Source organism: Ascidiella aspersa, chromosome 1 (assembly GCF_963924565.1).
Source record: "Ascidiella aspersa chromosome 1, kaAscAspe10.2, whole genome shotgun sequence".
Lineage (NCBI taxonomy): Eukaryota > Metazoa > Chordata > Ascidiacea > Phlebobranchia > Ascidiidae > Ascidiella > Ascidiella aspersa.
The window spans coordinates 28,951,361-28,976,038 of NC_139447.1; the positions used below are offsets into that span (position 1 = coordinate 28,951,361).

Genomic DNA, 24,678 nt, shown 5'->3' on the forward strand with positions numbered 1-24,678 from the left:
TCTAAAAGACATATTACATTTAAAAAAGATTTACTATGAATAAAGCATGAATGTAAAAAAAAATTCTACAAGATACATAATTTATTAAGCACCTCAATTTATTCGCTTAACTCTCGTTCGCACAATGTTTGGCTAAGCTTGCATGTTAGCGCTTTGGTATTGGTGGGTCAAGTAATATTATATTTATATTTACGGGTCAACCCAAACGCTACCAGCAGCCCAACCCAAATATAATATACATTATTGATTCAATACCTTAAATGCTTTGGAAGGATTTTAAACCAATGCTCTGTTTGCTACCTAAAAAAAGGGGTAACACTAATTTACGGAATGATGAATGGTCGGAACGCTCACATTATTATTATTAAATATAATAACAATTGACCCACCTTCACCCAAACGCTAACCCCCACCCTAACTCAAATATTGTGCGTTGGTTTAATAATTGTTTTAACGGGGTAACACTTAACACCCCATCCGTCAGAAATCAGTGCAGTTCTAAGCAAAAAGGTCTACGACAATCAGTGCATTCAAAGGATCAAAAAGTCCGACTTTTAGACTTTGAGGTCTTGGACAATACACCAATTTGCATTAAGAAATGTGCATAAGAATATTAAGTTTAACAATACTTGACCCAACCAAACCCAAACGCTAACCAGCGCCCTAACCAAATAATGTGCGATAATTTAATAATTATAACGCTTCAGGCCCCAATACATCAATTTGTGACGTAATAATCTTAAATACAATGGACGAGAAACCATCCGAGTTTGGGCTTTTTTCCCCAGCATTTAAAGAATTATTAAAATAACGCACATTATTTGGGTTAGGATTCGGGTTAGCGTTAGGGTTTATGTGGGTCAAGTGTTATTAACCCTATCTCATATTTTTTGTTATCTTTTCTGAACTTTTAATGAATATTTTTAATTTATCTTCGCCGGGAGTTTACCTAAAGGTCCAAATCAGTGCATTGCCAGGACCTCAAGGTATAAAAGTCTAGACTTTTCTGCCATTGGATGCCCTGATTGTCGTAGACCTTTTTGCTTAGAAATGCACTGATTTCTAACGGATCGGGTGCACTTAAATTAGTGAGCGTTCCGACCATTCCGACCATTCATTATTCCGTAAATTAGTATTACCCAAAAAAAAGTTTTTAGTGTTTATTTCTAGAATAAGGTTTTTCAATTAGTGTCTCGCGACTATAAACAACCTTAAAATATTAATTAGCGCCAAATCGTTTTCGCTGTAGCGATGTGTTCTACGGGAATTTATTTCTATCCTTCTTTGGTTCTCGTCAAAGAGATCATAACCTATAATCTCTGGTAGATACTTAAACGTCCATAGTAGGATTCTAAATCCAAGCGTTTTCAGAACGCTTCCTATTGGCTGAAATTTTATGACGTCACAGATGAAATTTTAAGACGTAACAGACGATCAGCTGAACGGCCTACTAGATAATTTAGTATAGAAGAAAAATACCAAACGGGTATTTTGAACATATTTTTAACTCTGTTAATAGGACACGTCGAGCCGCTGCAATGCTGTCGTACCACATTTTCGTCCGGGGGCTTATATTGCTAACATTATTCGTGTTAGCGTTTGGGCTTACGTGGGTCAAGTATTATTATATTTATTAATAATGTTTAACCAACCCAACCCAAAACTTAAACCAGTCCCTAACCAAAATAATATGCATTGTGGTGGGATTTTTAATAAGGCCCTTTTAATTTATGCCTACATGTTGAAGCACATTTTGTTACTTGGTTAACCACAAAGAGCCACACCTTACACACATGAAACAAAAAGAATAGCCTATACCTAGTATTTTTTTTATTTAATTTGTTTGCGTTTATCTTGTTTCAAAAGTATTGTTAAAGATACGTTGGCCTTAAGGCAAACAGACTAACTCGGAACCGGCAATAGTCCACACCATAAAGTTGACCAAACGAAATCGAAACATTCTAAAAAATCATATTTGCAACATGAACGGAAGAGCCGTACACAACTGGGTAAAGAGCCGCATGTGGCCACCCCTGATATATATATTCTAGAAACAACTGTTTTCATAAAAAATGTATTTGTTTTTAGATGTGCACATAGCTAACATGCATTGACCATGCTTTCTTTATTACACCAAAAATTGACAACACTAGATAAGGAGACTTAGGTATTAAAAAAACAGAAAAAATCACAAAAAACACTTCACAGATTAAATAAAAATGACTTTAAACTTTGCATACACATTCTCCGGCTTATGTGAATTTGCAATTAATATGATTAAAATTAAACTGTAATATTTGAAATAATTCATTTAAAATCAGTTTCAGTAATTCAGGCTGTGATGCAAGCAACATCTAGCCATGACATGAGGCTTGCATCCAAGATCTTGGCTCAACAGGGACAGTCACTTTTTCACCTGAGCTACATAGGGCTCCATGGGAACGGGTTAAGGAACAACCATACCACATTGCCTGCTCCCTTCTGTTACATTTACAACTCCATTAAAGATGAGCTAAAAGACTATTCATAGCATGTTAAACCTAGTTAGTTATAAATAGAAATGCCTATCAAATTAAGAAAGTTGAAATAAAATGCATTAGAACACAAAATAAATATTATGTATGCAACAACATCATAGTTTAGTTTTCACCCTTTTAGGTCGTAACCAAACGGTAATGTAAGTGCATTCTTACAATTTGAATCCTAATTGCTTTAATGTCATTCATGTTATGGACCAACAAATCAATATTTGCAATTAAAAACCTTAGAACATTCTGGATTTGAAACTACCATTTAATAATACCTCTGGTATTCTACTTTGAACATCCCATTCCTATCAATCAGGCATTTTTTTTAAATGAGATTTACTGTTTAGGACTTTAGGATCTTAAATATATAATTTAGATTTTAGATGTTTCTTTAGATTATTATAAAAAAATGTTGTGTAATCTAAAATTGTGGCAGATTTAATGTCAAGGATAATCTTTTTTTGTAATTTCTTTAAGTTTAAATTTTTTGCTAATTGAAAAACAATTAATTAGTGAGTTAATAAATCAAGATTTCCATAACTGGTCCATATTCAGTAAAATGTTTTTTAAAACAGCAAATCTAAAGCTAAAGGCAAAACCCGCTATGTCCAAGCGTATTAAATATTTTCAAAAATAGTTTTTAGATTTCTTTATAATAAATCTAGATGTTTTTGATTTAATTTATTATCGTTAGAAAAAATGGTAACTATGATTGAAACAGTTCACACCAACTGAACACAAGCAGAAAATCCTTCTTAATTTGTTGCACTTTAATCATACTCAAAAATTGCTAATTGAGATCTTAGTGAAAATCAGAAAATGAAACAAAAATTGTAAGTGTTTTAGATATGGCACCAAAGTGCCAACTTAAAATACAATCAAGTCAATCAGTCTTATATAGCTAATCATAAGGTGTGTTTAACAATCACTAATGGTGGGTAAAATTGACTTTTTACACTAATATAGTTCCAACTCATTTAAAGTTGTGTGCTTCATTTAGCCTACTTAGACCACCACAACAGATTAGAGTTCATAATTAACTAATTCTAACCTAAAGGAAAGTGGCACACCGCCTGGTAAATAATACAAAGTTTGTCACACAATTGCAGATTTGATCATCATTACTTTTACAGTAAAGGTTGAAGTTTTCAATCCTATTTATTCAAGTTGTATGATATTTGCAATCAGGAAACTGCAGGCTATTGTTACTAAAATGGCAGCTAGAAATGAGTAAAAGGCAGCCAAAAAAAATTGCCAATTAAGTTGGTTGTTCAAACGCACATGACAAAAAATATTTATATTTTAATAAATAATAAACAAAACGAAGTTATTAAGTTTAGTACGTATACCCAGCATAGTTGCGTACGGTCATTTAAGCAGACTGTACGCAATTTTTTTGTAATGGCCTGTTTTGGCTTACCTGAATTCACACACAACTCGTTTTGGCTAGGGGTATTATTGGTCAAGTTTAAACACACTTGAACTAATTTTTGAGACATATACTGCTAACGCTTGTTTTTTAACAAAACAGTGGTGTGGTTATTTTGCGCTTCTTTTACGGCGTAAAATTCAAAACGGTGTCAAAGGACAATAAACGATGTTTTGACTTTTTATTTTTCAAGTACTCCAGTACATTTGCGCTTAAAAAGAATCTATTACGTCATAAAATTTCAGCCAATAGGAAGCGTTCTGAAAACGCTTGGATTTGGAATCCTACTATGGACGTTTAAGTATCTACCATAATCTCTTTGGTTCTCGCTAAAGCGACAGCAGTTGTTCATTTAACGCTTAATACCCAAATCTGCTCCAAACCTTGAGGTCTCAAAGTCTTAGGATGCCCTAATTGTCACAGACCTTTTTGCTTAGAAATGCATGAATCTTGACCGATCTGGTGCAATACAGGGCTGCGGAGTCGGAGTTGGATTCAGGACTCGAGAAGTCGGTTTGTTTTGCTGGAGTCGGACTCGGGACTCGGGTGAGACCACGTAAAACTGTCCCGAGTCCGGCATGTGCAGTACCAAATTTTAAAACTGATACGTAGCCTACGCCAACTTTAAATTGTAAAGGTGGAATATTTTCCAACCATGTATTGTGGGTGTTATACGACACCCTCATAATTGGATGGCTGAATATTCACGTTATTTAGTTACCAATTTGGCGTAATACAGGCTTTATACTCAGGGCCGGACTCGGACTCGACGAAATCGCACATTTGACGGGAGTCGGACTCGGGTTTATTCTTAACCGACTCCGCAGCCCTAGTGTTATACTTAACCGGACTTTATTTTTTTACTTTTTTTCCACCAAAAACTACATTAAATATTCAACTAAATATTTGCATTATTAAACTAGCTTGTACACACGTGTTGTTACTAGACTACAAAAATATTTAAAACACTCTCTTAAGACCTAAAGTAAACATGGTTTGCTATTGTTGTATAAAGTTGTATTATGTACACAGGCGATAATACGGCAGCTGATGTCACCAATAAAAACACATAGCACCGTTAATTTTGGTGATAACAACGCTAATATAAATTGCGCAGCATATCATTTAGGTAGATTTTCAACTAGTTAAGGGCATATTTTGTTGTGCATGTCAATACAGATTTTGTTACACTTCGTGGAACGAGTAATACTGCAATGGTAAACATATGGGCTGTTAGAGGCTTAACAAAGCAAAAAGAAACTTAATGACTGTATAAAGAAAAACAAACAATTTGTCTAGGTCTAAAACGGGATGCCATTTAAAGTTAAAATTCGTCATGATTTACCATGAGATGTCTGCCATAATCAGTGGCATCGCTCTCCACCCAAATATCATGATTGTCAAGAATTTCTTTGAGTGATAGTTTTCCATCATTAGATGTATCACAATCTTCCATCAGGTGATCAGCTTCATCATGAGCCTCTTCATCATTTGATGGGTCCACCCAGTTGACAATCTCTTCGTCTGCTAGAGAGCCATCTTTATCTTTGTCGAGATCTTCACTAAATTTTTCCTCCACTTCATCATTGTGCTCTGCTCCATCTTCCTCGCCCCCAAATAGTTTTTCATCTTTCATATATTCTTCAAAGCTGATCGAACCATCTTTGTCTAGGTCGGCATGTTCTAGCTTATCGGCAATGATAACTTGTCGCGTTTTCAAATCTCTTCGCGGTTGTTTAAAAATAAAATACTCATTAGTGTCAAGAAAGTTATCCCCATCTGCGTCAGCGGCTTCGAAGAGTTTTTTTTCTTTCACAAAATTTCTTGCCTGTTCCACTGCTTCTGGGTTGGATTCATCTGGGTTTAGAAGTCTTGGGTCATTATCTTCAAAGCCCTCGCCGAAAGAATCATCAAAGTGCTCCTTCCATGAAATTAGTTTGTCTTTATTAAGGTCAATCAGATCAAAATCCTCTTTTGCATCATCCTTTTCAAACTTGTCAAATGCCTTGATGCACCACTTCTGTAGCTCTGATTGATCCACAAAACTACAAAACATAGTTGATTGGTTTATATAAGTCTCTTTAATGATGTACAAAGCATCAAAGCATTAGGAATTTTCTTTCAAGGGAGATTGCTTAAAATACGAAATAGTTTTAATTGTCTAGATTAGTAATAAAATTGTACGATTGGATTACATTCATGGCCGCCGAACGTGGGTGTGCAGAGCGTTTTTAGACGCCCTGGATTTCTGTCAGGGCGTTGAAATGCCCTAGAATTTGACCAAGTCGAACTTAAAATTAGTGTGCAATTTCCACTTATAATGAAGTTACGCCATACCAGTTGCACAGTATAGGTTCATAAAGTTAAATTTTTTTTAAATGATGTGGGAATTTACAGCGTGGGACAGTTTTCGTTCGCACATATATAAAGTACTTTACCTTGCAAAATTATACGACCAGACGTATATTTTTTTAGTTATTTTAAATACATGAAAGCATTTTTTGGGCTTTGCGCCACCTTTATTTTCAAAGGTCAGTTGAAATTTAATACGGGTCTGCCGAGACATTTTAGGCTTGCATTGACACGAGTCGCGCATATAAAACACAGAAGCGCTAAATTGGTTTCCAAAGTACTGTTATATTTTGGTGGTGATTACTGACAAGTTAGCATTTTGTCTTAATTTAAAAAAAAACGCCCTGGATTTTTCAAAGTTCGGCGCCTATGATGTTTGTTAATATTACACAGCACATATTTTTAGTTTTGTGGTGGTTTAATTTTTATATTTGGATGGGGATATATCCTTTATGCTACATAGCACTTTAGCACCCATCATTAATTATAATGTTTCAGGAAATCTAAGAGCTGTGTAAAGACTAATTACTTCTATTTTTATGACAAATCTGCATAACTTTGAATAAGTTATTTTGTGTCGCAACAAGTGATTCCATTAAGGCAGTGCTCTTTAACCTTTTTTGGTTTGGTGAACCCTTAAAGTTGTTGCATTGAACTCATGCACCCTGTTTACTTAAAAGGTAAACTAAAGTTAAAAGCGATATGAAAAATCATTATGCATATTAATATGATCATGTCAATTAAATCGAGCAGCGCTGCCAAAGTTTTACATACTGTCGGTGAGAGTTTATGGCTGCAGGCTGCTTGCAAGTAATATCGCATGTCATAAAACAGCATTAAAAAAACTTGAGAAAATTACAAGGACAATATTCAATGACTGTTTTGTCATTAAAACGTCAAATATTAATGATTCATTAAAAGTTTGTGATCCACCCTTGTATACCTTTTTGTGCACCCCATGCAACACTGGTTGAAGAGCGTTGCATTAACAGGCTGTTTAGGTAAATGAGATGTGTTTCGAGGCATCTATTTCAAATAAGTAAACTAAGTTTATTTATTTAAATAAATTAAGCTTGATTAATACTTTCAGTACTTTGGGGTGGGTGCATACTTTCTAGACTAGTTGCTTATATGCTACTTCAGCTAGGTTAATATTGTACTTGTGCCTCAAGGAGTCTTACTAAACGATGGATATATCACAAGATCAACTCAAAATAACTTTTCTTAATAACCAAATCTGTATACCTATTACATTACACTAGTGGGGTGAAATTTTAATCTTTGATGTACTTAGTCACCCAGATTTTTCTCAAAATTCTTTCTTAATCTAGATCAGCTCTACAAGTCTGTAAAATATGGCACAACAAGATATGGAAAGTGCATGGCTGGGAAAAATGGGTTGACAGGGTTCATCTAAGTCTAAGACTTTGGATGACTAAACAACCAAATGTTCACCCCAATCCAGTCCGCATTTCATGGCACTTTAAGCCAAAATATTGGGTATTCAGTGCTAAATTCTGTATGTGTGCCTGTAAGGATTTGATTTTATGCACACCTAAAGTTTAGGGAAACCTAGCACAATTACCTATTTTTTTAGTGTTTTGCAAGTGTGCCAATTGTTTTTGCGCTGGTCTAGATTACTACCATAATGCACATTATTATTCAGGTTAGCATTAGGGTTTGGTAATTTAAGCATTATTATTGAATAATAAATATAATATAACTTGACTCAACAACACCCAAACGCTAACCAACGTAACCCAAATATTGTTTGTTGATTTAATAATGATTTTAAGGCTGTGATAGGATTCTAGAGCAGCACCTAAATTTGTTTTGAAAAAATTTAGGATGTGCACCTGCCGCAGTATGCAGACTTGAATCTGATTGTGTAACATATAGGAAACTTAAGAGTGCATATTTAATTGTTTGGGGTTCAGGTTGTGTCAACATGGTTGCATTTGCAACATTTTGGCCAGGTAGTATCCCCATTAGGGTTCCTCTACGGAAATGTTTCGATTGGAAATTCCCGGATTTACCGCGAATTAACGATCCCGAATCCCGGGAATTTTTTTTTATAATCCCGGATATTCGGCAACATAGCAAAACTTTAAAAAAGAAGGTCGTTTTTGAGTAATATAAAGAAAAAAATAGCACCAACCATGTTAAAGTCATTGCTTGAGTTGCTTTATTCGCGCTTAACAGCGGAAAAACTTAATTAAATTTATTCTACCAATAAAAGTGCATGCGCTTTTATTAAATATAACCAAATAAGGGTCCTGACTTTAATACGAGAAGGTCTTGTAAATTGCAGAAGCAATACTACAGAACATAAATGGGTGCTTCTTCAGTTATGAACGTATTAATTAATAAACAAACGGCCTTCAAATACCACAAGGCATATTATTTGGGTTAGGGTGCGGGTTTGCGTTTGGGTGAGGGTTCGTCAAGTATTATTATTAATAATAAACATAATAATACTTGACCAACCCTCGCCCAAACACTAACCCAAACAATATCCGTTGTGGTATGCGGATTTTTTTGTTTTGTTTTTTGCATAACTTTCCACGTAGATAAGTGAAAGAACACCCATAAATGAGCTTAATTAAATGTTTCGAGCTAAAATAAAAAAATTTCAAACGTCATAATGACGTAATTTTATGTATAATTGTTTTGTCCGGATCCGGGGATTCCAGGAAGGTTTTATTTTTCAATCCCGTTTCCCGGGAGTGAAAATTCCGGGAAAAAGAGGAACCCTAATACCCATCCCCCGAAAAGGGTTGAGCATGACTTTTTATTCATCAATGAATGACTTCCATCTTTGCCTGAATCATTAACAGCCCCAAGGATTTAGGTTGCAGCACTTTAAACAAATCAACTAAAATTATGAATTATTTTCAAATACCCATCAGAATTGGCGTCAATTTTCCTATTCACGAGTTTCTCCAGTCTTTCTTTCCTCTCTTCAAGGGACAAATCTAAAACGTCCTCTTCGTAATCTTCGTCATCCAGCAAAACCTCCTGGTCGACTGTTGCTTTGTCCTTATTTTTGTTTTTTAGTACCGACTTTCCGTCGCCAAAAAACAAACACAACAACACAATAAACAACAATGTAAATATCCTACACGTCCACATTTTTCTAAATATAAAAGTTTTTTTCAGTGTTATATATTTATTTTTAACAATCATAATACATCAACATTGTAGTAGCGGTTTACGAAAATTGACAACATGCTTGACTAACTTTGGTCTTGCTCCAGACCACTACACCACTTTCATTTTTCTGGTTAAAAATATTCTTCGCCGACGCCTTAAACACACAAAACACCGTTTCAACCTAATGGTTTCCGAAAATCTTGTTGAAATTGGGCAACCCTAGTAGATTTTCATTATCGTACGGTAAGGTTACAAAACCTACTTGTCGTTGTCTAAGCTTGTCGACTAATACCACGTTAGGCACTCCAGTCCGGTGCGATGAGCAATCAACCAATTAAGATAATCGCGACGTGGCGTCTGTTCTCTGGACCAATTTAGGAAATGAATTAAATGTTTAGCTACCTTTTTTACCAGTCATGCTTTTCATGACAACCAGTTACGCATAATAATTAATAGAAGTGTTGTGTGGTCTATGGATACGGTAACCGGGTAGTCATGTATTGCACGCATTAAATTGAAGCATGCGTGTTGATTACAAGTCTCATTAAACTAATTTGCCTCGATCAATCAACCTCGCTATTGCTTCAATAAGTATTGCTGTAGTCTGATTATAAATCCACACAGTTTTTGTTGGCGATTATGGGCAAGCCGGCAAATGCCGGCAAGCACAACCACTCACTGTATTGACTAGACAAGACTGGTTATATATATTGATATAAGTTTCGCATATACAAGTTGAAAGTTTGCATGAAAGAGAGAAGGCGACACGAGAAAGCGAAAATGATTTATAATATGTGAAATATGTGTCACAATATAACATTATTCATTTGTGAAACAGCCGAATGCTTTGTTCTCAGAATGACAGCGAGTGTTTGGTAAAAGCGTGAAAAAGTGACAAATCATAAATCGTAACATATTGATAAATACACAATACAATAAATTCCAAATTATCCACTAATTATTACTTATAACGCTACGAAATAGAACGGCCTGTTGCAAAATTTAAGCCCGTGTTATCGTCGTTAAAAAATTGCGTATTTGACAAAACAGAATACTGCATTTATAAGCGTAGAATTTTTTTTAACTAGATATATTTGGCTAGAATTGCACGATGGAAAGGTCCTGGGCGTTAACCTTTACTCACAGTGAAATCATGTAAAACCATACTTTCCAGAAGCTCTATATATTTTATCGTTCATTTACCTTAAAATGGCAAAAATAGTCATTTATATAGGCCTAGGGTCGTACGGTACTTTTTATGTTATGTTTACTGGTCCATTAAAAAGACGTAAAACAAAAGGCAATTGAAACCTACAAGTTCGCAAAACAGCCATTTTGAAAAGTTCCATAAAGGACGTACTGCGACTTTCACCGGTCAATTTATTTAATAATGTAACTAGGCCTATAATCAAACAATTGCAATATGCTTGCCGATGATCGTTGGTCAGTTATATTTCTTTGATTAAACCCCAAGTTTACGTATTACAATAATTCAACAGTGCTTCGCGGGCCACAAAAAATGATGTCACATGTGGCCCGCGGGCCTGGGTTTGGACCACCCTGGTTTAGTTTATGACTTGACTTAGGTTTATGTGTTGCTAACGATATAATGAGTTAGATCAACTTGTCTTGAATGACTTTGATCGGGATTTCACCTGGGCGACTGAAGACTTGACTTGGAGCTTAGGTTGTTCACAAATCATTTGTCCGTCCATTCAGTCCAATAAAAAAATAAATTGGTACCGGTACCAACTACAATGTTTGGGTAAAAACATTTTTTTTGTTATCGCGGAAGCCCTGTGTGACGTTGTCAGTATTATTGCATCAATCCAAACTTTTTATTAGTAAGCAATTCTGGATATATCACTTTATACTTATTTGACATAAACTACGCTAAGGTAAACATCTGCTGTTTTTGCTGTGCCAGTTTTAGGTGTGCCTTTTCAGAAAAGCAACTTGATATCTGACTTTTGCGACAAACGTCTTGCAATCACTATTTTACGTTAGACGGAAATAAGGGGAATTCCCTAAGTTAAAAATTTTAGACCCCCTATTTGAGTTTCTGGATACGCCCCTATTGCCCCCACCCTGGAGATTTTTCTGCGGGCACCTTTGGGCCTAGCCTAATTATTTTTAGGGTATAGGCCGAAATTTGCTTTTGCGTTAGGTTGCCTAACTATTAGGCCTATCTTTAATTTCATTCTAATGTTTTTATGGAAATTTGCATGTTGGAGGTAGAAATCTTTAGGTTGGGTCACAAAATATGACTGTTATATACTGAGTAATAGTATCGAATTGACACCGACACAACCTTAGAATCAGTCAAGTACCAATACTCTCATGGCATCGGGTATCGGCTCAGATATTATCCTATATAGGAAGTATATCAAACACCTTCGTCTTTTGCGGTAATTAATAACACTTACAAGGGTTTTTAGCACTGCCATAAAGCTTCCACAGGTGCAACCGTACAAAATCCCAACAATTAAATTTCTGTAAATTTTTTTTATATTAAACAAAGCCGTTTTAAAGGTGAGTCTTTTGGAATGGCAACTGTTCCCAGAACTTGGAATTACTTCGGGACCTTAACATAATCACTCATTTTTGACTGTATAAAACATTTGAGTAATTTTTTTGCGAAAAAGTGTTACCATCCTTTGACTGTACAAAATGCACACAATTGGACAGGAATCGTTTTAAAACGTTCAAAAAAAGTTTCCCAACGCTTTTGTCTGCAGTGCGTATAACTGTTTACCAAACTTCGCATTTTATCATACAACAGTTTGAATTATAAATCCAATAAATCAGTGGTTCTCAACCGGAGGTCCGCACAAAGGTTTTCAGGGGTCCGCAAAATCTTCTAAATATACCTTTATTAAAATAATTAGCTGTTGAAAAACCGTTTTTAGTAAGATTTTAAGGAAACGAAACGGAAATGAACCAAAAATATTGACAGTAGCTGAACCTTAACCGAACCCGAAACTGTCAAAAAAGCGTTTTACTCCAACATGACGTCACAAGTTGTATTTTTGCGGAGTCCGAAACTTTATGAACCGGTTTTGAAATAACAATGGTCGAACCGGAGCTGAACCGGAACTTTTGATTTGCTCCGTAACCGGAACTAAACAGGACCCAAAAATTCTTGAACTCGAAACCGAACCTGAAAAGTCAAACGGTTCGACTCCCTATGCTTGACAACATCCTAATCACAACCTTGGGCTTGGTACGTGACAAATCGCATGGTAACATTTTGTAAATCGCATTGAGTGTGTCGTGGAACACTTCCAATATGATGTAAAACAAATAGATAGGAAAATAGAACGCAGCATTAAAACAACTCACACATAATGGATTTTAGTTTACGCTATCGTTCGCAAAGATGACATGCGTCTAGCTGCTAGCATTATTTATACACAACCACGCATTTCAAGACGTGCTTCAGAGATGCAGCAGCAGAAATCACATTGAAATGAACCTGTCATAAATTAATTTGGTGTTTGTCTGTTTTACTCAACATAAGGTGCACTGACCAGATATACTAAATATATAATTAAAAAGAACTAAACCCAGTAATTACACCAGAAAAATATAAGGGGTCCGCAAATATTTGAATAAAAAAAGAATTAAAAAGTGGCCCACGGGTACTAAACCGTTGAGAACCACTGAAATAAATGATGGAAAAGTCAAATATCTGTTTAAATAAATAAAAATTTAAGTGACCATTATTCGTCAAAGTTTTCACAAATATAGCCTAATACGCCTGATTGGTCATGAAAAATTGATATGTACAATAATCATTAGGCTTACGATAACCCCTTTAAGCGAAAATTGCCTTCGGTGGTCAAATCGATTTGTCAACGATCTCTTATCATACAAAACTTTGTAAAAGAAATGAACACAGGACTGGTAGTTCGACTTCAAGCGTAAATTTAAACACTTTTAATACGACCTTATAGTTTTATTGTTTTAATCGCGTTTATACTCGCTTATTATATTTAATCGCGTTTGTTATATTTAATCGCGTTTGTTATATTTAATCGCGTTTGTTATATGTCGCTAAACGCAGGACGCAATGCAGTTTGTCTGTAAAATAGCCTCCGTTTTGGGTTGTGCAATCTATTACTAGAATTATAGAGGCATTTTATTTTCGACTCTAAAACCCAGGAAAAATTGCCGTTAAAAACTTTCTGTGTAGAGGTATTAGATTGACTCAGGCCATATTTTAGAGCCCTTAATTCGTAATTCGCCTTTCTTACGTACGGTATTGTGAAGAGGTAACTTTAATAGCAGCGGAGTATATTAACGCTTTCCACGTGTATCATATTATTTAAAAGTAAAGTCAAAACAGCTTTCTTTGCAGGGATCAAGTCGGCTTAAAAAAGGGCTTGAAAGAGCAGGCTGACCCTTTATAGGTGATGTAACGTAACCACTACATGGTGTGTATGGACCGTTTATATAAAATGAAGTTTATTCTGCTCCTTTCGTCTTCAAAAGGTGGCTCGAGGTTATTTCGGCAGCTATGCTCTGTTTTAAACCTCATCATATCCCGCAAATTAAATTCAGGCGTATGTGCAGTGTGCACGTTTTGCAGCAGTTTAGCCAGGAAATCAAATTAAATTATAATATTGGTATCGAGTTTCATTGCGTATAGCATAGCACTATGAGTATTGGTAACAGCAGAAAACAGTTAAATGCGTTCGTTAGAGATATTTAGATATGTATTTGGTAGTTTAATAATTAATGAGTATGAATAAAGCTTTTCACATACGGGACTAAATATATTGAGGTTTACGTCACAAGTGGTTGAAAAGGTTGACTTTCGTAAGGCAAACAAACGGGCGGTTACAAGCGTTGAAAACAAATCAATCGGATGAACGAAAAGTCACTGGTGTGTGGGCATGGCCTAAGTGGGATGCTGGCCGTGAAAGCTATGCTATTGTAACCGTAAACAATTTTTTCGACGATTTCTTTCCTTGTTTTATGTTTTCATAAAGTAGTCCAACCAGTCAGTCTGACGGTGTTTCGATAGGGCAAAATCGGCAAAATTGGATAAAACAGTGTAGGTTGTTGGTTTTATCAGTCTTATGTAAAACGAAAAGCGTAAGTTGAAAATTACAGGGAAAAACTGTATAAATCAGATAACAGCAATAGCTTGCGTAGCCAGGTTTGTAAAGTTGTCACATGTCTTGTCGAAACCAGCACTGCTTTATGATTTTGTAAAAAAACAAGAAAGCCAACGGACAAACTGGTATTATAGGTTATATGTTGTTTTTTACGCCATTAAGTTGAACTTAATTTATAAACGAACGCTATGCGCAAAATGTACACACAGCTAAACTAATAAAATATAATACACGGAATACAAGCAGCTTAAAGCAGAACTATAACGCCAGGAGAAATTTGTTTGTTTTTTTCAATTTTTTAATTTATGTTTAAACAGTGCTAAAAAATTAAAACATTTACATTAGGCCCAAACTTATTTATAAAATTATAAAAAATATAAAACAGTCAAGGTATTTGCGGAGCACAAAGGTTCGTGTGCTTTGCAAAGAGTCCGAAGCGTTTTTATTTGCGCCGCGATTCCGTGTTTGCAATCGCGTGCAATCAGCGTTGTAACCGGATTATGCACGCCTCGATAAGTGACGTCTTTCGCCGGACGTGCGCGTCCCAATTGCGGCAACTTGGCGCGGCGCCCATAGATCAATTTGCGGGCCTTGAAAAAACAGTTGTCGGGCATCTTACCTGTCCACTTCAAAAGCAGTGGCCTTCCTTTTACCGGCGCCTCGCCTTTGCTGAAATATTACGTTGGTGGAAATAGGGTGTTACCTCTGTTTTACTGAATATGTAGAGAAACAACCACTTTGGGTAAAATGCGCACAAAGTCGTGCTATACGTATCCATGTATTTAAAGGATGAACACCGAACTTTAAGTGTGGGCACGTTGCCTATGAACACATTTTTACCCGGATTTTGTCAAAAGCAAGAAATCCTATCTTTAGAATCAAACATTTCGGCGCTCAGTTCGACATTCGGGGGTATTTATGAGATCATGCATAGATGCTCCGAGAATGACTCTTGTCGCCAGAGGCTCTTTATGTACACTATCCCTCGTTGGACTTGACATATTTTGGCAGCTTAATGGGAGTGAAACCATCGGCTGATATCGCTATGATGGGTTGTTGATCAGTAGGACAGTTGGGAGAAGTGAAGTGCCAAAGTTACTTTGAACATTAAAAAAACGTTTTCGTGCTTTGGACTTCCGCGTTTATAGGCCGAGTATCTATCTGGCTGAGCGAAGCACGGCTGTCGACTGGTAACGCGGAAACGTGTTTTAAAGTACTGATACCCTGCTACGTTTTCTCCGAAATAATCCAGCACAACGCAATACGTTAAGCGAGTCGACGAGTCGACGAGTTCAGCCAAATTTATCTTTGCTATAAGGTTAACATTTTGAGGCAGAGAGATGTTCCTTAGGTTGTCGTAGTCAAACGCTTTTCCCTTTATGGTACAAACGTGAAGAGAGAGATGCATCCAGAAACTATTTCGCAGAAAAGATGCCAATATTTCTGCGAGAATTTAGTTGAATTAAAATGATTGCTAGTGTTGAATTACCTCAAGTTTGTACTAAGATAAGAATCTCATGTATAAAGAGCCACAGCAATTGCAACTAACAGAACGCGCGTCGTTAATTTTCCACGACGTGCATCCGAGCCTTCGTCCGTAGCCAATGAGAACAGTTAATTTAAGGCCTATGTTTTTTTAAACTTACTACAAAAGGCGAGGTAACCGCTGGCCCCGCGGGCTGCGATTTCGCGGGCAATTTCCGTTAATAAGAGGCATCGGTCTTGACGTGGGTAATTGCGGGCCTTTCGCAAATTTCCCGGAAAACACTGAAGAGCGCTTTTGCGGAGATAACTTGAACCGTGCGGCGGCGAATAAACAGTTCGTTCTTAAACAACAATTACGTCTTAGTAAATAAAATAAGTTACCCAGTGTGCCGAAACGGGATTTGACACTTACCTCGTGGCAGTTTAAAGCCCTTTTTTAGTGAAATTGAACTACAATCGATGGGTTGTTTCTAACCGTATGAAAGCGCTTCACCTTTGAAGGGGCCCAGGTAAAATTTACTAATTAAACTATCACCTATATCCAAATATTTATCTATCTGGAAGAGCATCTGTGCGTCAGTTATTGAATGAATCAGGCGAGTTTAACGTTTAAACAAAAAAATGTAACTATAGCATCACGTATTTACCCCGTAATTGCACATTGTAGTACGGCATTTAAACAGTAAAAAAGGAAGTTTTTTTTTATACTTGAGGCAAAATATTTGAGGTTTTATTAGGCAGTTGCATTCTAGGATGATGACTTTGTAACTGTTCCTAGAAGGGAAATGTATTGTTGCAGATAATATCAAAGCGCTTTGTTCTATATTTAGTTTTATCACAACACACCGCTCAACTTAATGAGTTGTTGTTGTTGCCGCATCGTGTCACTAGTGTATATGCAGAGCTAGAAATGTTAAGGTTTCCACGTCTTGCGATATGTGGTAAATATGAAGTTCCTGAAAGGGATAAACCAAAATATATAATTATGGCGTCTGTGCAGGTTTTGACATATCAAGTTTTGGCATATCAGGTTTTGACATATTGAATTGATAAAAATGACCTTTAAAAGTTTTATTGAATTTATTTAGCTAGTTAGAGCATAGAAATTACGTCATTTAGTATCGGATTAGATCGCGATACTTTTTGTCCAAAGTAGCAGGTGTCGGTATCGGAATAAAATTCCAAGTATTGGACATGCCTAATCATAACTTTTAAGCATCATTTCGAACCTTGCGTCCTGGTTGGATATGTCATACGTGAAGGCAAAAGTCATCAGTAATCATCAATATGCCAATATGCCATTTTTTTTGTTTATTTTCTTTCTCACAGCAATTTGTTGTTTATTATTTAAGCACCGCTCGCTCAATACATGGTGTGGCTAGAAAAGTGAACCCCTGCTAAGGCTATGGTATGACTTTATCTCCTCAAGCAAGACGCCTATTGTATAGTATATTCACTACCTATGTATGCAGGAAGGCAGAAATACACACGAAAAGTCCAAGCAGAGAGTGCCAATTTGTCTCTACAACGAAAACCGCTATAGTTTCGCTCTACATAAGTAATGCCGAAGTTCTACATATGAGATTTTTAATCAGTTTTGAGCAAGATTATTCCAAGGTTATAAAAAATCACGGCAGCAATGAGAAAATATGACTCTTTTATTTAAATTCGAATTATAAGTGCTATTGACACTGTCTTTCATTTTGTTCCCTTAGCTTTCAAAAGTGTAAATGACATACTTAATTATACTTGAGCTTGGTGTTTGGCTCTTCGCGAAAAAATGTTGAGAAACACAAGGGGAAGGCATCAAATAAAAATTACAAGTGATATAAGGGTAAACTGGATAGACTTGTACGATTTTAAAATTCAAACTAACTATAGAACAGTGGTTCCCAACCTGCATGGGGTTCGCACGAAGTTGTTGTGAGGATCGCTGTGTACTAAACGAAAATTGACTAAAAACACAAACAATATAAACTAAAAAACTTAGCGGTATAAAAGGAACAAGCTTCAGCTGTGTTTATATATCACGTTTATTTAATACTTCAGTAAACTAGTGGCGTGTGAAACCCTTGTTACGTCATACAAGCTACATGTTTTTGTTCTTTTTGATAGAAGTCGTTATGACGCAATAAACATTAACGTGTTACTTTAGTAATTGTTGCGTATTTCTGGGGTAAATCCGAACATTCTTGCCAAATTTTTATATAGTTTGTCTTCAAATGCAAACCTTTTGCCTAATTGAAAAATTGAAAATGGGTCGCTACGAGAAAACGGTTGGGAACCACTGACGTAGAGTTTTTAGTTGTCGTGCAGCGAAGAATCGTTTCGATAAAAATGTCATTCTCACGACAAACCAATATGCCATCGTTTTGACCACGCTTACTAAATTTGTAACATTGGCCAAGGTGTGCTAGCTAAGCTAAGTGGCATGGAGCCACAGATTGCGAAACATTTAGGTCGTTATGTTTTTGTGGTGGTGTTCTTTTTGTAAATTGGCGTGATGACATCACAAAAGTTCGTTCGACGGGCTTAGACCATTTTTTCCTTTATTCACGTTCTGAGTGTATTTCAGGTGACCGCTCAATTAGAAAAATATGCTGCCCTATTAGAGGTTGCTTTGGAATTCTAACTTTCCGACATTTTACTCGATGTCGGCTTTCTTTTGGATTACGATATTTGGGGTTCTTTGTGGTGTGACTAACGGACAGTATGCAGTCGGTGAGTGACTTGTAATTTTTATTGGCTTTTAAAACGTTACATGTTCGTTTCAACTTAGATGACTTTAGATAACCTTTTTTGGTGTTATGTAAGCTTGAAAGAAATGTATGATATGATCGTTTTTTGGTAAACGATCACGATCCCTTAAAGCGCAAGTGATTCTATCAGCACTCGCCCCTTATTTAGGGCTTATCAGTGCCGATCTTTGTGAAGAATTGCACATCATAAAATTTGCAGGACTATGATACACCTTTTACAAAGCTTATGGGAAATTTATAGTGTTGTTTTCTTAGTCGACATATTGGGAATTTGGGATGGTTCGTGACATAGGCTTATTTTTCTTTTACATACATGTACACCCACATGGCAGGCATACTTATACAATCGTATACGACTATACGTATACACAAATTCACTCAACCACAGTGCCACAAACCAATAACCACTGTAATATTAAAACATAAATTGGTTGTTCTTTCCAACAAATGTATTTCACCACCGTCAAACTGTTTTAAGTCTGGAATATACTTTTCCCAATGGCATGAAACATGCTAGAACTTGTCAAGTTAACAACGTGACCGTGTGTAAAAGATATATAGGAGTCCTCACATTTCGCAGAATGGGCGAGCACCATAATTGCACGGTACTTCGAAAGTAAAGTGATGTCATACAATGCCGCGGATTTAGAACAATTGAGCACGCGGGGGGTTGGAATCAGAAACTCAAAATCAAGTCCATTACACGCGTCGTGATATTTCGGCATCGATTTAGTCGCGGTGCTTTTGTTCTCGAGCTTTTATATTTGTTTTCGTTATATTTAGATGACCACCGCGTGGGTCCACGCCCTGAGAATCCTATGTAATTGGTGATAAACGGCGTATTTTGGATTGGAATACGAACGCCTTGTCTGGCACCGGTTTAACGCTAATTGCCAAACTTTGTAGTAAATTGTCCAGTGAACGTGTCGTTTGTTAGCTAATGGCCATAGGTGCTCTGCAAAAGCAAAATGTGCAGCGTCATTGGTGCCATTCATGCGCGTTCAAATTCAGATTTTTTACTGACGTGATGTTTAATTTATACGCGTAGAACGCTGTGGCGTCAATTACTGCCGGCTCATTGAAGGGTTTTGTACCCGTATTTGTTTGTGCTAAACATTAATATTCAGGGGCTTCACATTTCCTATAATCTTCGTGCAGTTTATTGAAGTCCATAATTATGAGGTTGAGGTATGGTAATGCTGCTACTCACCCTTAAAATTAAAAGAAGTGTGTCTATCATATGGTCTTTCGCTGTCTACTGGTAATGCCAAATATTTACAAACATTTTAATTTCGTCGATATTTTTTTTATGTTCAAAATAAAATCATATCCTATTCTATCCTATCTAATATATTTACGCATGTTACAAGGTATAGCTATTTAATCACATTAAAAATAAAGCTTTTTGTACCTCCTGTGTAGCAAACCCTTATTCGTATAGGGCAGGGGTTCTGAAACTGGGGCCCATGGAACCCTTGGGCGTCCGTGAACTAGTTTTAGGGGGTCCACGAAGGCCTAATGGAAATATTAGGGTATATTTGGTAGTAATCAATTGTATTTTAAGTAGTAATCAAAAATAATTTAATTAAAAATAAAACGATTTTTCACTGAATGTAGACTCCATTAAACTTCGCATTTTTTGGACTGAAATTTATGACGTCATATCTGTAAATTGCTTGCCAACCGTGGTCCACGCTAAGCCAAAAAAAGTGAAGGGGTCTGCGGTAAAAAGCTCAAAAAACTGTTATAGGGTACCAAATGTTAAATAACGTTTATCCCTACAAATGGGCGCAAAAGGTTTCAGGGCAGTTTGCGCCTATTAATTAGATTTTGCCACAGCTCGGCAGTGTGATCAAAATATAACGAGAGGAAGTTCGAAATCATTTCGTAGGCTTTATCGTTTTTAGGTTCGAGTTTCAAATATATTACGCCCGTGAGGAAATTTCAAAGCCGAATCGGGTATTACGTCTATTTTAATGTGCTGAACATCATTTACTAATAAAAAAGGGACGAGTTTAATCAACGAATAACTAGTCACACTAAAGTATTGCTGATGAGGTGGCCAATTATTGCTTATTTGCACCTGACATAAACTAGTCAATAATAGATGTGAACGTACGCACGGTTAGTTGAGAGTAATTGCTTCCTTCGGCCATAGGTAAGACCTCTTTATAAACCTAGCAAAACAGAGCAAAGAACGAGGTGTTAACCATTTGTTAATGATCCACGAAACGCTGTTCCGCCATTTTACGGTTTTTGATGATTATTTTATAAATCGTAAACACTTTAAATAATCATTGCCATCGTCTATAAAGTTTATACCCATATTCGTTGCAAATCGCAATCTTCCAACAAAAATTCCATAAATTAAAGACACATGCTTGTATAGTCATCATACCACGCTTCGGGCCATCCTTATTAAGGGAACGATTAAATAGGCAAAACTATTAAGGGACTAACGATTAAATAGGCAAATGCCAACATTTTCACCAATTCAAATAATAATTTCTTGAGCATTGGTATAACTATTGTGCGTAAGGTGTTTTGTGTAGAAAAAACGTTTGTAAATCACTACACAACCGTATAAGTGTGATTATTTGGTGTTACTACAAAAGTATTACACTAGCCTAGAATAAACGTTAGAAGTTAACAGCTAGTTATATGTGTTTAGGCGTATTGTAAGTGGATTATATAGTTGTTGTTCTCCTATTTTACTATGTCTAGACAAGCAGGTTGATTATGATATTACCCCATGATAAAGTATTGATACTTATTTTTTATCGTTTTTATAAGTTACAAACTGTAAAATAAAATGTGTTGAAATTATGGATACGTAACGCGATTAAAATGATTTTATAAGGGGAAATAAAATTATTTAAAATGTTTCTACTTGACTTGTTGTACTGTTTTAGCTTTTCTTCCTGGCAAAATGTTTTTTATATCTGCTAAACACAACCACATAAAGTGGAAATTAACTTATAATAAAGGTATAGATGCAAGGATGGGCAAACTTTTCGTCAGCTCGCAAGCCACACTGAAATTTCAGTTCGCGAGCCGCAATTCAGCCGTTAAATGAGAAATCACATATGGTGGAAACATGTGGTGATTGTTTGCAACGCCAAAGTACGCGGGATTAATCTGTAGCGGGGCAGTAAACAGAGAGTATTTGAAAAGGTCGAAAATACTTATGTGGAACATCGAGTTTTAATAAGCGGTGTTCTTTAAACTAAATGTAAAAGACAAGTAATGTCTCGAGTAGCTATTTGAAGCAGTGCATTGCCATGTAATATCACGGTTGGTAAACGCGGTTATTACGGAGCTATGAAATCACCTGTATATAAATTTAGATGATGGTTTTAGCTAAATGAGCCACAAAAACATTTGCCACCGTAGCTTCAAAAATGAGTTGTTTAACAAAGTCAAAAGAGTTAAAGTGGCATTTTGCCATAAAACCTTTCGCGAAGCCTTGTGAATTATTATCTGTCAGGATTCTGTTACTGCAATCATATCAATTTTTAGACACATTAGATATTACTGTATAAATAATATGAACTGACAACTTCTACAATAATAATTTTTAGAAACTATGCCAATATTCACCTATATATCAGTTATAAACTATATGTCAATTATCGCATCACCGGTCATTTAACAGCGAGTAAAAAACTTGGCCACCAACGACTCACGGCACGCGTCCGATTCAGCTTGTCTATAGTTATAAGATTTTCCTGTTCATAATCATAAATCAAACTCAAACGCAAAGCGTACCAAAACCTAAACGTTAACCTATTGCGCAGGTGAGCCTATGGCGGAACCGGAGACGGTTCTCACTTCTCAACCAAACTCGACGGCGATGGACATCTTCGATCTTCTCGAGAGAGGCGGTTTCGTCCAATCGTCAACCGGCAGCCTAAACCTGACGTCACTCGCTTCTTGCGTCACGTTGACGAACGTCACGTATCCGTTCGACGGCGTGGGCTCCGTGTATCTGGTGGACGTGAAGGCGCAGCGCTTGACGCCGTCTAGCGATGGCGAGTTTTTGACTATTAAGAATCGTGTCGAGGTTGTGATTCACTCTACGTCTTCGTCGCTAGAAGCAAACTCAAGCAGGATGATCGCCATGTCTGAGTTCCACTCAACAACACCGGCGATGTTCGGTGCCGTTCGCACCAGGGATGAGGCTTCGCAGAGCGCGGTTAACTGCGCCGAGGAGCGTAACGATTGCAGCTGGACGAATATGATTCCAGACGACGTTGCGGCCATTTCGCTTCACATCGTCGAAGAGGCAAAAAACAACCGATCAGTCATTGCTCGAAGCAGCAGCCACGCGGTTCGTCCATTTTCCGGCTCCGTACGGTACAACGTGGACTTAAAGGGTCGATATGCACCCATATTCAAGGCGGTTACGGCTCTGCCAGGCCGTGTGACTAACTGGAATTTCGGCTGCGCCTGGTGGGATCGACGTCACCGCTCCTGGGACCTTGGTGGGTGCGTGCTAATACCAAGTCCACTAAACGATTCAACGCAGACCTGCAAATGCGCGCGCAACGAAACCAGTACCTACACGCTGCTGTTCGCCGTCGAAAAGCAAACCAAGGTGTCCAGCCTCGTGCTAGCGATGTGCATGGCATTCGAGTCGGTGTCGGTCATAAGCCTGCTGATCGCCCTGATAACGCTTTTGTGTCTGCGACGATCTCTCAAAGCCGCTTCCGAGGAGAGCATGAGACCACGAAGCGACACAGTGAACCACATCAACCTGTGCGCCGCCCTTGTGCTACTCCACGCATCTGTGCTGCTGCGGCCGCTCGCCATACTGACCGACTGGTCGTGCATGCTGATCGCCGCTCTCACCCACTACTTCCTGCTGGTTTCGGGCGCCTGGATGCTGGCCGAAGGCGTCTTTCTCTACAGGCGAACTTGCAGCTCCGCGCTTTTTGTGCGCGAGGCGACCGACTGGCGCTGGATTTTCACTATGGTTGTGCTCCCCTGGCTCTGTCCGGCGCTTTGGGTTGGATTCTGCTTTGGCTACTACATGCCGATCGGCGGCTATATGGCGCGCTCGGTCGAGTATGACCTGATGATGCGGCTGCGAATGATAACCAGGCCGAGCCGGGGTGAACTTGCCCTAACGCCCGAGTACCCAAAGTATTCGCTGTGCTGGCTCAACCCGACCATGACCTACGCCGCGGCTGTTCCCATCGCAATCATGATCTTCCCTAACATCGTGATCGCCATCCTGGTAGCGACGCGAGTCTGGCGCATTAAGAAGCTGGACAGCAGTAGAAGGCGCCCTCAGCGTAGCGAGCGAGGCTCGATGCGCAATCGCCCGCTCACAGCGATGCCATCCACAGCAGCGACCAAACAAATTCGCTCGCAACCGATGGTAGCTTCCTTCCGAGCATTTGTCATCCTACTGCCCGTGCTCGGCGTGCCCTGGATCGGGACGTTCGTTGGTGTGGTTCCTGGCGCCGAGTCGTACATCACCGCCCTGCATCTGCTTGCTAGCAGCCTGCAGGGCCTGCTAGTGGCCTGTGTCGTGTGCCTGGTCAACCGTGATGTGCGCAAAGCGCTGTTGCGCAAGCTACGGCCAAAGTGCGCTTGCTTTTTTAATGGCAAGGTCGGCGCCGACCCTCGCCTCGAATTGGCCTGAAGCTTCATAATTGCGTTATCACGTGCCGCGAGCTTCAATTTTTTGTTTTTACTTTTTTCCAGTTCAAAATTTATATTTTAAACACGCCACGTTCTGCCAAGAGAATTTTTGCTAACAAACGTAACATTTGTGTAGAAGTTAACTTACCCATTGTTCTTTTTTAATACATAATTTTCTTTTATTAAACGATGAACGTGTC

General features: G+C 37.7%; 2 protein-coding genes across 2 annotated transcripts; one reads left to right on the top strand and one right to left on the bottom strand.

The window, feature by feature from the left end:
* Positions 1-4,965: 4,965 nt before the first annotated feature.
* Positions 4,966-9,441, bottom strand: LOC146169309 (reticulocalbin-2-like). The gene is made up of 2 exons (XM_083389177.1): positions 9,212-9,441; positions 4,966-6,002 (listed from the first exon to the last, which is right to left on the bottom strand). The coding sequence occupies exons 1-2, from the start codon at positions 9,439-9,441 to the stop codon at positions 5,282-5,284; spliced, it is 951 nt and encodes a 316-aa protein (XP_083245303.1). The 3' UTR covers positions 4,966-5,281.
* A 9,280-nt stretch (positions 9,442-18,721) lies between these two features.
* Positions 18,722-24,479, top strand: LOC146169310 (adhesion G protein-coupled receptor E3-like). The gene is made up of 2 exons (XM_083386556.1): positions 18,722-18,791; positions 22,627-24,479. The coding sequence occupies exons 1-2, from the start codon at positions 18,722-18,724 to the stop codon at positions 24,477-24,479; spliced, it is 1,923 nt and encodes a 640-aa protein (XP_083242682.1).
* Positions 24,480-24,678: the final 199 nt, after the last annotated feature.

Coding starts and splice junctions, on each gene's coding strand:
- LOC146169310 (XM_083386556.1), top strand. CDS start 18,722: ATGTCGGCTTTCTTTTGGATTACGATATTTGGGGTTCTTTGTGGTGTG. Junction 18,792..22,626: donor TAACGGACAGTATGCAGTCG/GTGAGTGACTTG, acceptor CCTATTGCGCAG/GTGAGCCTATGGCGGAACCG.
- LOC146169309 (XM_083389177.1), bottom strand. CDS start 9,441: ATGTGGACGTGTAGGATATTTACATTGTTGTTTATTGTGTTGTTGTGT. Junction 6,003..9,211: donor ATTGACGCCAATTCTGATGG/GTATTTGAAAAT, acceptor TATGTTTTGTAG/TTTTGTGGATCAATCAGAGC.